Genomic DNA, 17848 nt, shown 5'->3' on the forward strand with positions numbered 1-17848 from the left:
ATGACCTCTGTGACATCATATCCTGTTGGGTGTGAGTGGGGAGAGGATGCAAAGATTGTCTATTATATTGACAAGATAGTTGATTGACCTCTAACAATGGAAGTACATGTCCTCAAAGATGGAAGGCAGGTGGGAGGAGGCGAGATCAGGTACGACTATTTTAGCCAATGAGAGGGCAGATACGCGTGTGAACAACAGGCGATAGAGATGGATGGAGGACTCATCTTTGTGTCTGTGACAGCACAGGCAGCGCCATTGAGGCTACCTCCATTTTAAAGTAGTACATTTTCTTCTTCTTCATTGGCTGATTGCTCCCAACTCAGGAATCCCCACTGAGTTGACTACTTTAAAATGGTGGAAGCCCCAATGGCCACTTTAAAACGAGTTATATCCATGATGAGTCTGCTATATATCTCTATGACAGGTACAACTCGGATATAAAGTCGTTTTTTTCCAAAGTTGCCGAAATGCCACGTCCACGTCCACTTATATCAGTGCATTCGTAACAACCTAACCATTGCGAAACGTATATTGGATCAAATAAGCCTCATGTAGCAAATTAGCAATTACATTTTTTGTTGACCAAATTCGACACCGTCTCTCATTGACCTCTATACAAAAATTCCTCAATTCCTGAACCCCAATGTTAGGCCACGTCCCACAATGCTGAAGTTCAGGGAGGAGGAAGATGATGATTCTGTGCCTGAGAAATTCTATGTTGTCCTTGAAATGTTTACATTTTTAGTCATTTAGCAGACGCTCTTATCCAGAGCGACTTACAGTTAGTGAGTGCATACATGAAGAAGCCTTGTAAGAAATGGCCTTTAATTTTTGCACTTGACATTACACACCTACACATAAAATAAAATAGTAATTGATGGTTTTTGTGTTCTCTACTTTTCATAGTAAAGTCAAGCCAGAGAGACTCACTCCCACTCAAGTGTGTCTATATAACGACTAAACAAGCAGCTTTTGATTTTCTGTCAGTTTTGTCATTTTATCTTATTTGGCATTTTTATTTTGTACCTTAAAGGTATGTGACGCCCCTCCGCACTCACATTCACTCTCGTCGGCGTGTATTGGTGTTGGGGGGGAGCTAACTCCTCAGATTGAGGGAGAAATGTTTCGACATGTTTATCTTTTATAAATCACTATTTGTGTGGTTAGGGATGTGTGTCCCAGCGAAGTCAACACGCAACCATGGTAACACGTTTCATGAGATTTAACGACCCTGGAAGGTCATGGGTTGTACGTGTATGTCTCTGCGTACGTGTGCTGGACGAATGTTACTCATTACTTCGCCCACTTAAGTTTCCTCTCCTTCATTCTGTCCATCACTTCACTCAATCCTCCTCTCCCTCCCAACAGTTAAACCCCAATCAACAGGAGAGAGGGAGGAGAGAAGTGTCTGTAAACTATGCTCATAAATTGACTGAATGAACAGACTGAAGGCCTTAGAGAGAACACAGCTGTCTGTTCTACAGTTTGTCTTGTGTCTTGTGAGTGAGGCCTTCTCAACCCTCTGTATTTCAGCCCTGGTCCTGAGGACCCGTATGTCTCTAATGACACCCTATGCCTGTGATAGTGCACTACTTTTGACGAGCTTATGTGGCTCTGATCAAAAGTAGTGCACTTTATGGGGAACAGTCATTTCACTCAGGAGTGCCTAAGGACTTGGGTTGATATACTAGGCTCTTTCTGCCAAGGAGTGACACATTTTTACTTCATTACCCTCATTTTCACTGTTGACTTTTGTTTGTCTCACTCTGTACATGATTTGTATAGTTTTTTTTATATATATATATAAAAAATGAAACAATATTGATACTTTTTTGTAAAGGAAAAAAAAGAATGTAAAACATGAGAATTAAGTTGTTTTTTTGTATTCTGTTGGCAATGAAGTGTTCCAAAAGAAATCGTTACAAAAATACTGTCAGTTCAGTTTTAGTTTGTGTGTTCACTACAACAGAAAGAGAAAAGTCAATAATAAATTCATTTGGAATACAATCATAAACAGGCACAGCTTGATTCATTTGAAACTTAACCTTTCTCCAAAACATTTAGTATTGGTAAAACATTCACAGTCCGTTAAATACTGCATGCACACACACCGTAATACTTGTTATAATAATACTTGGGGCAAGTTTGTCTCATGGCTGGTCAGGATTTTACATTCAATCATTTGAGGCATTGCTACACACATTAACGCATTGTCAGTTTAAACAAAAACAGTCCAACAGTGACACTTGCTGGACCGGCTGGGAGTCCTTAAGGAGTGCTGGTTTAGCTTTGGTGCTGTTCTCACTAGTTTAGAGAGAACACACAATTCATTTTAACTTGTCCTAGAAAAAGTGCTGTAACATTGAGGTATCCTTCCCTTTCATAAACAGTTAACGAAACAACAGAAAATGCAACATAAATACTTAAGATAAATAAAGAGTTGTATTCAAGAAATTAAACTTCAAACTGAAATGAGACCATTTCCCTCAGCACCTCAGTGTTGCTTCTGTATACATCTCATCTCCTTTCACACAGAAGAATATATGTATAGAGCCAAAGCGTTTTTCACCATAGCTGCAGCTCGTCAAATATGTCTCCTGTTGGAAAGGGTTTCTCCACCACACCACTAGGGGCGCGCTCCCAGAGTGAGAGGTTTCCCCTTAGTTTGACCCCTACTGCTGGGGCTCAGCAGGGCTCAGTGGTACTTCCTCCAGCGGTCATGCTCTATTGAGGGAAAAACACACAATAAAGTCAGTAAGCATAGAAAGATAAAGAAAGTCAGTCAATATTTTCTGAAGAAAGTGACACACACACACTTACTGATGTGTGGGTAGTGCCAGGTGTAGCCCAGGATGCAGTATCCTGCTAGCAGCATGGCCACTCCTCCCACTCCACCTTTCCTCACATCTATATACCTCCTGTAGTACCACTGCCATCCTAGAGAAAGAGACAGAAAGAAAGAGAGAGAGATGGTAGATGAGAGTTGGACCTAAAAAAGATATAATGGGATACCCCGTTCAAAGGTGCTTACATTTTGTCTTGCCCACTCGCCCTCAATGGCACACATACACAATCCATGTCTCAATTGTCTCAAGGCTTAAAAATCCTTCTTTAACTCGTCTCCTCCCCTTCATCTACACTGATGACTGAAGTGGATTTAACAGGTGACATCAATAAGGGCTAATAGATTTCACCTAGATTCATCTGGTCAGTCTATGTCATGGAAAGAGCAGGTGTTCCTAATGTTTTGTACACTCAGTGTACATTAAAAGTTGTTTCCACCATTTTCACCTCAACTCAGTAGCCGGTAACTTCTTAATGTTTTGTATACTCAGTGTATGTGATCGTATACAGATGTAAGAAGGTTTGAAATGATTATGTTTTAGTCAAATATATCTGGGGTTCTTGCGGCCCCTTGACCATCCGCTCAAGAAACAAAAATCATCCTGCGGCTGAATCTAGTTGATGATCCCTGGTGTAAGGTGTCCTCCTACCACTGTTCAGGGCCTGCACTCCATTTCTGGGGTTGCGGGGAGCTCTGGTAGCGATCCAGCCAGGCAGTTCCTTCAGCCTCACCTCCCCTAGAGACAGCGTACCTACAACACAACATGCCAGTCAGTTAGTGATGGTCTCATCATCTAAAGGGAGTAGAGATGTCAATGGTTAACCAGTTAGTTAGTGATGGCCTCATCTACATGGAGTAGAGATGCCAATGGTTAACGGGCTAGGCAGCCATAACACAGTAGGACCAGAGAAACACTACAGACCCATTATCCTCTGCTCAGTGCCATACTTCATGGTGTCGAATGGCGCTTTCTCCCTTGTCACGCTCTGATTGGCAGTTGCTGACTCCGTTCTCGCGGAGGTTTGACCGAGGTCAACCGTGAGCAGTCTTCTGGTCTTGTTATACAGATTGTCTTTGTTACGATCAGCAGTTGTGGTCTGAACACGGTCCAGCACTGATGAAACATGGTTGACCGTGAGTAGTCCCCTGTTGCTTGTCTTGCTGCGTAGACTGTCTTTATTGAGGTCTGCGGTTATGGTTGGATTATGGTCCAGTGCGGTTGTCTTGCTGTACAGCCAGTCAGGTTTGAGGGTGGTGTGGTCCTGGATGCTGGGTCTGGGCTGACCACTCCCTGAACACTGCAGCTTCTCTTCTCCTCCCACCTCCTCTCTACTGCTCCCCACCTCCACCTTCCAGAAGGGTCTTGCTTCACTCTGTGCCCCTGATAAAGATTCCTGGGATAGTGTGGCAGCAGCTATGGCGGCTGTCTGAGTGGATAGTTCAATCTGCTCTCTCAGTGAAACCTTCTTCTTAGAGGCAGCTTTGGCTTTAGTGCTCAATGGGGCTGTAGCAGGGACTGGGGCTGCTTTGAGTTTGGCTATCGCTTTGGGTTTTGTGTGGGTCTTGGCTGGATCTTTTGCCAGACTGTCCTTGGAGAGAATCAAAGTCTCATCAAGGAGCTTCTGCCGTTTCTTTGAAGTCGTTGATGACGAGGAGGAGGAAGGTGACGGTGCTTTCTTACTGTTTTTAGTAGTTGTCAATGATGATGATGTTTTCTTACTCTTGGTTGTAATTGCCAATGGTGATAACGCTGGGGATGGAGACAAAGATGATGTCTTCTTACTCTTAGTAGAAGTTGTTGATGGTGATGAAGAAGACAATGATAACGATGTCTTCTTGCTGTTCTTGTCTGTGATGAGGTCAGGTGGGCCAGGAGGAGTCTGGGAGCTTTGTGTTGTCGTGGCGACCGGAGCCATCTTGCATCTGGGAAGGTGGCTGTTCAGTCTCTTGAAGTTTTTCCCACAGAACGGACATGTTTCGCTGGAGGACGACATCACTGCTGGAAAAGAGAGAAGATTGTAGATTATTTAAATATTATGTTGTTATTATTGTCTGACAGAGTTTGACCATATTGACACAAAGGATTACATTACCTCCAATAACTTTCTAGCTTTAATATGTTAGAGAAAAAAACTCTATATAATCTATACATTAATATGTAATACATGCATTACTTTTTTCTCAATCAAAAGGGATAATGAGTTTGATGACCATTATTAGGCTTTTCTAGTCTGCATAGCCAGAGTCCTGCTCCTGACAATGGGCAATGCCATCTTGGTTTACATAACCCGCATGACATGAGTCTTGAGTGAATTTGAGAAAGAATCAGATTCAACTTGACTTGCCCTTTGTTGGTTGCTTGAACGAAACCAGCACCACTGCAACAGCTTCTAATGTTTATCGTATTCTTGACGAAATGTAAACTTGTGTCAATTTACTGTACCTACTGTACGCATGGAACATTGTGCGCACAAGTTGGTTCAACCGTAACATTCTGAGTTTTTTTTGTCTGCTAAATACTTTTGGAAAAGACCCCTTCGGTAGCACAAGTAAACGCCTGAGTAAATTAGCAAGATTATTCCACATCGAAAATATTTTCAGCACAGATAAAGCTTTAGAAATGTCTGATATTACTTTTTAAAAACGAACTGTTATTGCACTCGTTACCGATACAGCAATTGGTTAGAGTTGTAACGATAAAAACGACACAATAAATAGTAGTCTAGAGAAAGCGGGCGTGGTTGTTGAGAAATAGACCTTTGCTGACCCCTAGTGGAAACTACAGCCACAGATAGAACAATGAGACAGATATTTCACCGGATGTATAAATGTGAAACATCCGCTTGGCGTTTCCAATCCCTACCAAATATGTTGATGAGAGGAAGCCCAGTGGCCGGCAGTGGGAAGGCCAAATCAAACGAAACGCGAATAGAATACACGGTAGTGAACGACAGAAAACAGTCGGGCCGCGAGTGTCAACGCAGTCAAAACGCGAAGCAAAGCTCGTTCCGTTTGATTTGGCCTTTAGAAGATGGAACGAGGTGGATTTGGGAGGACATTCTCCAAATGTTCTCATCTATGAAACATTTGATCTCAATACAGTTTTCTGTTCCCAACACTAGAATCTGTTACGAACAGAGTGGACTAAGGTTTGTAGACTTTACACTTTGCCAAAAATTGCGTTGTTTAGAAGGAGTGCAAGGGCGAATTTAGTTATTGTACAGGCGCACTTCAAGGTAGGCGTTTTGCTAACGGAAATATGCAAATAACGATAGAACGCCCCCAACAGGATCTCGCTAGCTCTTGCTTGGCTCTGCACACCTCCTTGTTTGTTCTGCCGACTATGATTCATTGTTCCCATTGAAAACCAAAGGCTATGGTCCATTTGGGGTTAGTTATAAACATCCTTGCTACAGCTCCAGTGAACAGAGAGATTGGAACCAAAGATGATCCTTTCTATGCAAGTAAAGTACATAGGATAAAACATGTCATGACAGGCCTGATGGAAACAGAAGATTTGTCTGTAAACTTTCCAAATATCGACAAAACAAAATACGCTAGACAAGGTGGGATCTTTTTGTGTCAGTAAAATTAATTATGCGAGAAACGCTTTTATGCACAAATATGTATATATTATAAACTGGATGGTTCGAGCTCTGAATGCTGATTGGCTGACAGCCGTGGTATATTAGACCGTATACCACGGGTATGACAAAACATTTATTTTTACTACTCTAATTATTGTTGGTAACCAGTTTATAATAGCAATAAGGCACCTCTGGGGTTTGTGGTATATGGCCAATATACCACGGCTAAGGGCTGTATCCAGGCAATTTCCGTTGCGTCACGCTTAAGAACAGACCTTTGCCATGGTATATTGGCCATATACCACACCTCCTCGGGCCTTATTGCTTAAATAACCATCATATCGAAGTCAATTTGGAGTCACGTGATGACATTGTGTGGTTCTCCCACTACGACTTGTCGGGAAAGCATGCAGTTTATTAGGCTACAGATGAAATAAATTATGAGGAACTTCACAGGGCGGTGAAAGTGCAAGGTGATGAGTTTGATACTCCTTTCCAATAAATATCGAGGGTCTTCTTATTCTGGTGACATGATAATCGATGCATGATAATGGTCCATTCTAAATCAAAACAAATTTCACACATATATTATTTAGTATATGTAAAGACAAGATTAAATCAAGAATAGTCTGATGGGTGACAATATTAGCCTATCATTTGTGAATGATATATTAGCACTTATGAATGACGCCCAGCTTGTGTGCAGTAAAGCAAGAAACAGCACATGCCTTTTTTTGGCAACTTTTTCAAATCATAGTCGCACACCTCATGTAGCCTAGCTCATAGGCCTATATTTTTTGATAAGGTTTGTGTCACAACTGAAGTGGCCAAATAACTTCTTAAATTTAAGCACATGAATCCGCTTTACAACGGGTGTAGAGCCTAACTGGCATACATAAGCAGTTTAAAGTTTGGGGAAGACATTTTTCACCATAGAAATGCACCTTCATAATAAAAGCATTACAAGCATAATTGCATTTGCGATTACATGTCATCTATGCACTTAAATAGCGAATGGAGGACTCTTTTCCCGTGGTTCATTTTCATGCCAGCCAGGTAGGCTATACTCCTGTTGTAAAGATAAGCAATGTGCTTAATATTAGGAAAGTTGAGAAATAAGTATATTAGGCCTAGCCTATAGAAAGCTGATGGGATCATCCTCTTTTTAATAGTTTATCACTGTTTTCTCACGCAATTGCATAGCCCATTGAAATGTTGCGCAACATGAGCTCTCATGAAATGTTTGATTAGATTTTCGATTACGTTTGCATTGATGTCAGAGTGATTAGAGGGACAACAGAGAGCTGAGTACCAGGCAGTTAGCAAGTTTGGTAGGCTACTAATGACCATCAACAGCATCAGAGCTTGGAGAATCCTAATTACCTTGGCTAAACGGTCACATGGAATTTGACTGAACTTCATGACTCGTGACCGCCGGTGTGGCAGTAATATGGTCACTGCAACAGCCCTAGACAAGATCAGGTGGGACCATTCTAGCCAATGAGAGGGCAGATACGAATGTGAACAACAGGCAAAACTATTTCCACTAGTTACCACAGCCACAAAATCTAAATCATTAAAATTAATGGGGGGAAAAAACATGCTTTTTGGTCTTAATTTAAGGTTAGGCATAAGGTTAGCAGTGTGGTTAAGGTTAGGGGTTAAAATCACACTTTTGTAAAGAAGATACATTGTAGAAATAGGTGGGGTTGACGACTGTGGCAACGTGTTTTTTCTCAAAGTTTCTGGGATATCACATGTCCTACTCATATCAGTACACTTGTAACAACTTAATCATTACAAAACTTCTATTCGATCAAATATTTTTTTGTTAACTAAAAAACGGCATCTGCTGGAGAAGACAGATTTTGGGCCCAGTTATTCCTGTCGCTTCGCCTCTTACTCTCTGCAACACATTATACCAGGGTTTCTCAAGGTATTGTCAACTACCAGTAATCATCAAGCCCTTGGATAGTTGAATCATGTGTGCTAGTGTTGGGCTGGAGCAAAAAATATGCACCCTGGGGAGGCCTCTGGTCCAGACTTAAGAACCGCTGCTTTATAGTCTATGGGCTGAATGAATGACAAATCACACTTTATTAGAACAATGTGTTTTATTGTGAAAATTAGTGGCATTAAAAAAAGAATGCAGATTGTTAGAGAAAGAAATGACAGATGTCCATAGTCTGTTCATTGACAAGGCCAACAGTGAAACAGCGATCAGCTAATAATCAGCCTTTTTTTTCCTCTTTTTTTTTTTTTTTACAGCCATTTACACATGGAAGTAAACAGTTTTATATTACAACTAAGGCATCAGGGCCCAGTTTTACAAAACTGTTATGCATAAGAAGCTTCTTAAGATAGTTCGTAAGTGCAATTACTCAAACGTTTCATAATAATTCATGATTTTCTTACAAACTTCTTAACTATCTTCCTGAAATGATTGTCGCTAGGAAACTGAGCTAGCTAGCAAGGGCAATCATGTTAGCATATTTCTTACCGAGATTACTGGTCTAAAATGTTTTATTGGATTTAAAACTATACTGAAACTTTCAGAGTTAGTTTTGAGTCAATAAACATGTTCAATTGCTTTCATTAGCTTATTTTCTCACTTCCATGAGTTTAAGACAAGGGTTTAGCTGTCTTGGAATTAAGAACATTTCCAAGAAGAAATCCAATAACTTTATTTTCAAGAATCTAATTTCTTCTTAACTATTTTCTTAGGACGAAACATTGGAAGAAAATTATGAACATTTGCAAGAACCTTATTGAGGAATAGCAACTTTTCATATGTTTATTTTTAAGTATAAAGTTACGGAAAAAATGGCACTTAAGAAATGTCTTCTTACAAGGTTTTGTGAATCCGGACCCAGGTGTCAGTCTGTACAAGGCCAGAGCCAGAGAGAGGCACAGTGGAAAGACAGACGCGTCATCTCCGTAGCTAGAGAAACTAGGACAGTTGATCCTTACAGATAGAAAAGGCACAGTGCGACTTGGCAGGAGAGAACCGCTAATCTGGAGTCAGTCTCTAGCTGTCTTTCAGCACTATGAGGTGGCGTACCTTACAGTGTCAGCATACCTATAAACACTATGAACATCAACGACAGGTTACAGTATGGAGCGGAAACAAAAAAACATCCGTCATCATGATTTTAAACTAAAAGATACATTTGAGTCAGTCTGTACAACTATAAACATGATCACATTCATTAGACAACCTCACTGACCAACACAACGTCCCTGTACAAGGCCACCAATGGGAAGCGAGGAGAGGGAAGGAGGAGGCGGTACCTTTAACTTGTCGTGGTAACCTGGTCCACGTTCCGTGGGGGCAAAACGTTATAGAACGTTCAGACAGAAATTAACACACATACGTATCTACTTGAAAGTTCTGTATCGTTGCGCCCCAAATGAACGTAGCCCAGGGTCTGAGACACGCCCCCTCTGCTCTTCTGGGTTGTTTTCATTAGGGCACAATGCAGAATTATTTTTCAAAACATTGTGCAATGGAAAAAGAAAACAAGCGTTTCTTATTGGACAAGTTCAGATAGTATCTCCCTGTTTCAGCCTGTTTTATTCCACTTCGTGCTTAATGAATACGTCCCAGAACAGGTTCTCACAGGAAGACATTTAACAAAAAAATCTAACGCTTCAACCTGGGATATACACTATAGAACGGGGGTATTCAAATCTTACCCTACGAGGTACGGAGTGCTGCTGGTTTTCTGTTCTACCTGATAATTAATTGCACCCACCAGGTCTAAATCAGTCCCTGATTAGAGGGGAATAATACAAATAAAAAAGCAGTGGAGGTCCAGATTTGAATTTGAGGGGTAAAGACAATAGATGACAGACCTATGGCCAGACTGATTATTACAACACGATAATGACATCCTTTATAGAGTGACCTCCGTACAACCCTGAGATAACAATACTAGCTAATCGCCCAACTGTGTGTGTGTGTTTTGTGTCCTTACAGCAGAATTACATGATAACTACCTGGGAATAGAAAGGTGGAAAATTGTAAACTGCATACACACACATTAAAATGCATAGATTATAAAGGACATGATTGATTACATGATGGCTAACGCCAAGACTTAAGGCTAGAAAGGTACACACACACGCACACAGTGATGAAGGGTTATTAAGACATTGTTGTATGAAGGCGTTGTGGTTTCTGTCAGTCACACAGCTCTCAGATCAGTGTACAGGAGAGGGGCTGACAGCATGGCAGGCTTCAAAACTGATCCAGGGCAGTGCTTATTATCCAGCGTTCAATCATGTCCCTGGCTCCTAGAAGGTCAAACTGACCTATAGACCATCCACTCAACACAGTGCAGTAAAAACCAAATAAAACCATCTAAAAACAACAAAAGTGGAATATCAAGGTCCTCCCCAAGGCACTGGTGTCCTCAATCCGGTCCTCTTTTGAAGGTGAGAGCAGTACTCGATCAGGTCCTCTTTCAGGTGGGAGAATAAGTCCTCTCTGGGGTCCTTTTGGAGGCTGGTTCCTCTCAGGTCCTCTCTAGAGGTCATAGGTCACTGGAGCATAAGCTGTTTGAGGTTTTCATGGAGGATGGTATCCTTGACGTCTCTGAACACCAGGCGGATGTTCTCCGTGTTGATGGCTGTGGTGAAGTGGTGGTACAGGGGCTTCTGTGTCGCGTCTCTTCTCTTCCCCCGGAAACAGTCCACTAAGAACTTCTGGACGTCTGGCAGGCTGTGGTCCGGCCCCGTGTACTCTGGAAAGTATTTCTTCAGTGAAATGTTCGAGACCTGCCGGGAACAGGGATCAGATCAACACAAAGTTTAAACGTTTATTCCCCACGGGCACAGAATACAACAGGTGCAAATCAATACAGTGAAATTATTTCCTGAGAGCTCTTTCCCAACACTGCAGTAGATAATAGAAAATAGAATAAAAACACAGAAGACGTACGATATAAGTTCAAGAAACACGAGAACGCAAGTATATACAGGTCAGTGCCAGTCCCTTATTCAATGTGCAGGGCAGGGTTTCCATCAGGTAAATTTGGCACAGGACAACATAACCGGCAAGATTTTAAAATTTACCGGACATTTGAGAAATCTACCGGACATCGGTCTGCATCCAGATCGGCGTCCACCCACGGTGCTCAAAATCACATTTAGATGATTTTAATTCATTTTAACAGAATATAAATTAGCCTGTAAAGTTGTATTACAATCAAGTAGAACGATGTTCTTATACCAACATGACAGGTTTTATTGAAAAGCAAAACATTGTCTGTTGCATATCTTCATCCCTGCTATAAATTATAAATTAACATTATTTTTAAAAAAAAGAACAAGTTGCCTACACAGTAATAAAAACAACTTCAAAATATAACATTTGTATAATATATTTTGCGAACGACCTGTCCTATAGGCCATTTGTATGAACACTTTAATTAATAACAAAATACAGCTGTTTTCAAATACAATCTAGGCCTCTAATTTAATTTAGCCTAGGCATGAACATTTTAATTAGGCTTAATAAATAACAAAACATGGCTGTCTACAACACCAGGGCCGGCCCTCCCCACTCCCGCTGCAAATCAGCACCACAGCAGTGGAACGAGGCCACTCTAGGCAGCCACAAAATGAATAAATTATAAAAACTCATATGTAAATAAAACGAAATTCGTTAAGACTGGTTCATTGAGAGAAAGCTCATTTTACAATGCTCCTGTGAAACGAGGCCCGCGCCATGCATTTATGAAAGCACTTGTTTCCAAAGCTAAAATGATACTCTTTTTACAGTGCTAATGGATGATGTTAATAAATGTTGTTTATTGTCATTTGAACTATCGTGGGGTCGTAACTTGTGTCATGTGTGATATACGTGGTTTATTGATAACAACTCTGTTTCCTACTATAGGCAGTTGGCTGCCTAGTGATTGCAACATTTTAACTCTCTGATTTGAATAGTTGGCAACGATGTTTCGTTTCCAAGTGCTACTAAAGAAGCTCAACTGAAATGCACCAACGGCCAATGATACACACCATTACTCTACTCTATCATTCCATTCCAAATCTTTATACTATACATGACACGGGTGGCATATTATGATCTTGCCTAGGGCGGCAGCAGAACTGCTAGGAACAGGCCCGACGAACACAATTTGCCTCCAATTTACTTCCGTTTGTGGCGGACCTCGGCCTGCTCAAAGTGAGCCGCTGCTGTTGGGAAGTCAAAACTGTCCAACTCCTTGGAGAAGCTTGCAATGCGCATCAGCCTCGTACTTTGTCCTCAAGAAGGTGCGATCTTGAGGCCGTCTTTACTCTGTTTTGGAGAAAGAATCCCCTCTCGGCGGGCACACTGAAAATGGGGATAATCAACACAATCTTCGCCAATTTTGAGTAGATAAACACCCGACACTAATGTCCCAGCAGCTTGAGGATTTATTACCCTATGAAGTATATTTGCCTTTGAAGTTGGACCACATCGACTGGTATTTCCATCAATGAATAAAAAGTATTATTTTGCAATGGAATTATTTTTTTTCTGACAATTTGGCCTGCAACAATTGTATTTATTATTTTGGCCAAAAGCCGGCATTTACCGGCTAACGGAAACCCTGGTGAAGGGGAACTGGAGTGGTTGAGGTGGGTTTATACATAAACAGTGACTGGTAGAAAGCTATAGATGTAAACAGGGCTGAAAAGTGACTGATAGCAGGAATATATAAATACATATGGTAATATACTAATGGAAATATATACATGTAAACAGGAGTAATAGTGACCAGTAGCGGGATAAATAGATACTAAATGGTAATGACAATCAATAATTAATGAACAGCAGTGTAAATGGTAGTAAAAAATGTAATCAATAATAATTTTATCAGCAGCGTAGGTGTGAGCATGTGGGTGTAAGTGTGTGGCGTCAGTAATGAGTGTGTGAGTGAGGGTGTGTGTGTAGACAACATGGAACGTCAGTAGGATCCAGGGCTGTCCCCGACTAAAAAAACATCTTGGTCGACTGAAAGTAATCTGTTCTTTTAAATGTGTATTTTTCCATATATAGACACATCAGCTGTATGCATTGAGCTTGTCTGATGCTTTAAGCTTACTGTTTGATGACACAAATGACTCAAACGGGAGCCAGAGATCTAGATAACCAGAAGAAAAAACCTGACCCAACCATTCTCCTCCCTCTCCTGCTGGCTTTCGCAGATTCTGCCATTACTCTCCTGAAGTTGCCGGTAATAGGCTACAGGAGGAGTCGGCAACCTTTCTCATGTGAAATGCCAATTTATCTTACCATTTCTACCAATCTGCGTGCCAGTTATGGTTTTCATATGCACATTTTCGTGGAAAAGTTTAATTTAATTTATAATAACGTCTTTATATCTCAAAATCATTGTCATGTGGTCAATCAACATTCTATCCAAACCTAAAAAGTAACTTCTATTGCCATTGCCAACTATGTAAAAATAGCCTACATAAAGCCAACAAATAAAAACATTGCAGCCTGCAGGTAGACAATATCCTGATAAAAATAAATATCCTATAAAGCACATTGGCTAAGCATGGCCTGTTTGCAACGAACTTGAAACATTGTATCAACTATTAACTTGGGTCTGCCAGAAGCTTGTGCTAGTGAACTTGCAACGTTGTATAAAATATTCTGGGCCCTCAGAGTTTCCAGTGCCAGTAAGCTCAGGACTGACACAGCTATAGGCTATTTGGGCAAGGGATAAGAAGCAGTGCTTGACTTGGGCAGGACCTCACCGGAGTGGACTACTGACACCTCAAATGTTCTACTGCTTGAGCTCCTGTTCCTCTTATAGAATATTAGCTCAAAAGTAGTGTGGAGCTCCTGCACCTAAATATAAACAGTACTAGCACCCAAAATGAGTACCGGAACCTATTTCAGTCCAAGTCAAGCACTGATAAGAAGTAATCAGGTAGGCCTATTTTATGACATTTCCACTGGATTAGAGCATGACATTTTTCCCTTTCACGCTGAGTGGTTATCGAAAGGGAGACAGCTGGAAAGATTTTTCAAATAAATTGAGGAACTTTTGTCATTCTCAATGGATGTAAAAACAGACTTTGTTTGCGTGCTGTTTGAGGTGAAGAAAACATTACTTTGAGAAGCTCCACAGGTCATTAGTGGTGGTGCGTTAAGCCAATCAGAAATACTATCAGATGTCCAAATGGGCACGTTTATATGCCTACATTTGCGCGCAGGCCAGGTAGCCTATAGGCCTACTTCAAAGCGGAATCAGGTGTGCGTCCTTACTCAACATTGACAGGAGCGCTCCAAACAAAAGACAATGACTAAATTGAATTGACAAAACTCGTAAATGGAATGAAATAAACGAAAACTTGTTTCTCACAAGTGTTGCATAGGTTGTGCGCTCTGCAAACAATGCGTCCACTCCGACAATGAGAACGGTAAAAGGAATCATAATATATTGAATGCATTAACAGAATTTACCATAACCAAACAAACATTGTAGATTAGAAATGAGAGGAATTAATGGTAAATGTACTACTGGTGATATATGTAATGGGGAATTGATATCCACTAACAACCAAACGCAAACAATTCACACAATTAAGTTATGAAACAAAGAATGTGCACAAATTGACGGGAGAGAGCGCATTCTGGAGAGAGAAGCGCATTGTGCATCTGGGCGCTGCATGGTTAATCCGGCCTCCGCATCGGCCATGCAGCATTTACAGTGATATGGCCTCTGCAGAAGTCAGGGCATTCATACTTCTTGCGCTTCGCGGAGCAGTGCAGAACTGTTGTGAAGGAAATTGTCAAGGAAGTGAGTTTGTGTTCATACAGAATGTACCGCCCCCACCTACCGTCAACCAATCATGTCAATGCGGAGCTATACAGAGGCCTCGGCATTGTTACAACTTTTGGGAGGCGCATGGCGATGTGGTATGGAGCTCGATTTGGCCTCTGCGTGCCTCCGAAGGCTACACAATTACGTCACATCCGCCATATGGAGCCACCGACCACATTTACAAATCAAGCATAAATTGGCTTTTAGTCTAGGCCTCCGCAATGGATTAGTTCACTGAGATGGCCGCATATATTTTTTGCTACTGCTCGACAAAAAAAAAATCTTAGTCAACCAACTGCCTATCGACCAAACAATCGACCAGCTGACTAATTGGGGTCAGCCCTAGTATAATCTGAAGGTTGGTGTGGCTTCAATTACAATACTTGGCATCAGTACATTTATCTCTGAAAAGCGAATAGAGCTTATTTTCTTGAGTGTGAACCCTGCTCCCTAGAGTGTTTGTTGGGATTGCGATGTTACTGACCTTCTCCTCTAGGAGGTCAGTCTTGTTGAGGAAGAGAATGATGGAGACGGCGAGGAAGACTCGGTTGTTGACTATCGTCTCAAAGATGTCCAATGACTCTCTCAGACGGTTGGTCTGTCTGTCCTCCATCAAGACCTTGAAAGAATAAATACAAATAAATCAGGGAGAGTGTGTGAGAGAGAGAAACAGAGGGAGCGTGTGTCCACTGTGTGTGTGTACCTGGTCATACTCAGAAGAAGACACTAGGAACAGTATGGAGGTAACAGAGTCAAAACACTCGAACCACCGTCGTCTCTCTGACCGCTGTCCTCCCACGTCCACCATCTTGAAGGGAACGCTCTTGATCTCAAAGTCGTACTCATGGATGCCCTTAGTGGGCTTACGGGCTAGCAGGATGTCCTGCTGGGAAGGGATGTAGCTCTGGGAGGAGAGAGAAAGAGGGATGAGTGGAGGACATGAGAGGGGGATGGAGAGCGATGGAGGTAGATTGATTGAGGGAAAGAGAGGAAACCTACCTGATCCCCCAGCATCTCCACATTGTCCAAGAAATACTTCACAGACTCGCCCTAAGAGAGAGGAGAAATTTGTTTTAGCTTCATGGACAATCATACTAGCCTAAAAATGTTGCACCTGAGTGAGTGTGTAAGGGTAGTGCATCCATGGATCTCCCTGTGAGTGAGTGTGTAAGGGTAGTGCATCCATGGATCTCCCTGTGAGTGAGTGTGTAAGGGTAGTGCATCCATGGATCTCCCTGTGAGTGAGTGTGTAAGGGTAGTGCATCCATGGATCTCCCTGTGAGTGAGTGTGTAAGGGTAGTGCATCCATGGATCTCCCTGTGAGTGAGTGTGTAAGGGTAGTGCATCCATGGATCTCCCTGTGAGTGAGTGTGTAAGGGTAGTGCATCCATGGATCTCCCTGTGAGTGAGTGTGTAAGGGTAGTGCATCCATGGATCTCCCTGTGAGTGAGTGTGTAAGGGTAGTGCATCCATGGATCTCCCTGTGAGTGAGTGTGTAAGGGTAGTGCATCCATGGATCTCCCTGTGAGTGAGTGTGTAAGGGTAGTGCATCCATGGATCTCCCTGTGAGTGAGTGTGTAAGGGTAGTGCATCCATGGATCTCCCTGTGAGTGAGTGTGTAAGGGTAGTGCATCCATGGATCTCCCTGTGAGTGAGTGTGTAAGGGTAGTGCATCCATGGATCTCCCTGTGAGTGAGTGTGTAAGGGTAGTGCATCCATGGATCTCCCTGTGAGTGAGTGAAGTGAGCATGTATTTGTGTGTATATACAGTACCAGTCAAAGGTTTGGACAAACTATCATTCAAGGGTTTTTCTTTATTTTTACTATTTTCTACATTGTAGAATAATAGTGAATAAATCAAAACGATGAAATAACACATATGTAGTAACCAAACAAAGTGTTATACAAATCAAAATATATATTTTAGATTTTTCAAAGTAGCCACCATTTGCCTTGACAGCTTTGCACACTCTTGGCATTCTCTCAACCAGCTTCACCTGGAACATTTTCCAACAGTCTTGAAGGAGTTCCCACATATGCTGAGCACTTGTTGGCTGCTTTTCCTTCACTCTGCGGTCCAACTCATCCCAAACCATCTCAATTGGGTTGAGGTCGGGTGATTGTGGAGGCCAGGTCATCTGATGCAGCACTCCATCACTCTCCTTCTTGGTCAAATAGCCCTTTACACAGCCTGGAGGTGTGTTGGGTCATTGTCCTGTTGAAAAACAAATGATAGTCCCACTAAGCGCAAACCAGATGGGATGGCATATCGCTGCAGAATGCTGTGGTAGCCATGCTTGTTAAGTGTGCCTTGAATTCTAAATAAATCACAGACAGTGTCACCAGCAAAGCACCATCACACCTCCTCCTCCATGCTTCATTGTGGGAACCACACATGCGGAGATTATCTGTTCACCTACAGTCTCACAAAGACACGGTGGGTTGGAAGCAAAAATCTCAAATTTGGACTCATCAGACCAAAGAACAGATTTCCACCTGTCTAATGTCCATTGCTCGTGTTTCTTGGCCCAAGCAAGTCTTTTTCTTATTGGTGTCCTTTAGTAGTGGTTTCTTCGCAGCAATTC

At 41.9% G+C, this 17848-nt stretch overlaps 2 protein-coding genes across 3 annotated transcripts in view; both read right to left on the reverse strand.

Annotated features, from left to right (window-relative positions):
• Nucleotides 1–1882: 1882 nt before the first annotated feature.
• On the reverse strand, nt 1883–5356 carry LOC311128336 (uncharacterized protein). 2 transcript variants are annotated; one of them, XM_084160445.1, is made up of 5 exons: nt 5191–5356; nt 3768–4844; nt 3495–3596; nt 2821–2937; nt 1883–2724 (listed from the first exon to the last, which is right to left on the reverse strand). In XM_084160445.1, the coding sequence occupies exons 2-5, from the start codon at nt 4837–4839 to the stop codon at nt 2696–2698; spliced, it is 1320 nt and encodes a 439-aa protein (XP_084016571.1). In that variant the 5' UTR covers nt 4840–4844; nt 5191–5356; the 3' UTR covers nt 1883–2695. The 2 variants fall into 2 exon arrangements, with proteins under 2 accessions (XP_084016571.1, XP_084016572.1); XM_084160446.1 differs by having other exon boundaries at nt 3768–4841; nt 5191–5341.
• Nucleotides 5357–8533: 3177 nt separating this feature from the next.
• The window catches only part of LOC311128352 (guanine nucleotide-binding protein subunit alpha-13-like), a 38103-nt gene continuing 28788 nt past the window's right edge, over nt 8534–17848 (reverse strand). The window contains exons 3-6 of the mRNA XM_084160464.1: nt 16263–16313; nt 15967–16167; nt 15748–15882; nt 8534–11211 (exon numbers count right to left, since the gene is read on the reverse strand). Coding sequence (XP_084016590.1) covers nt 10975–11211; nt 15748–15882; nt 15967–16167; nt 16263–16313 — 624 coding nt within the window. The 3' untranslated portion in view covers nt 8534–10974. The remainder of the gene's footprint in view (nt 11212–15747; nt 15883–15966; nt 16168–16262; nt 16314–17848) is intronic.

The sequence above is a fragment of the Coregonus lavaretus genome (assembly GCF_964263955.1).
Source record: "Coregonus lavaretus genome assembly, chromosome: 1".
NCBI lineage: Eukaryota > Metazoa > Chordata > Actinopteri > Salmoniformes > Salmonidae > Coregonus > Coregonus lavaretus.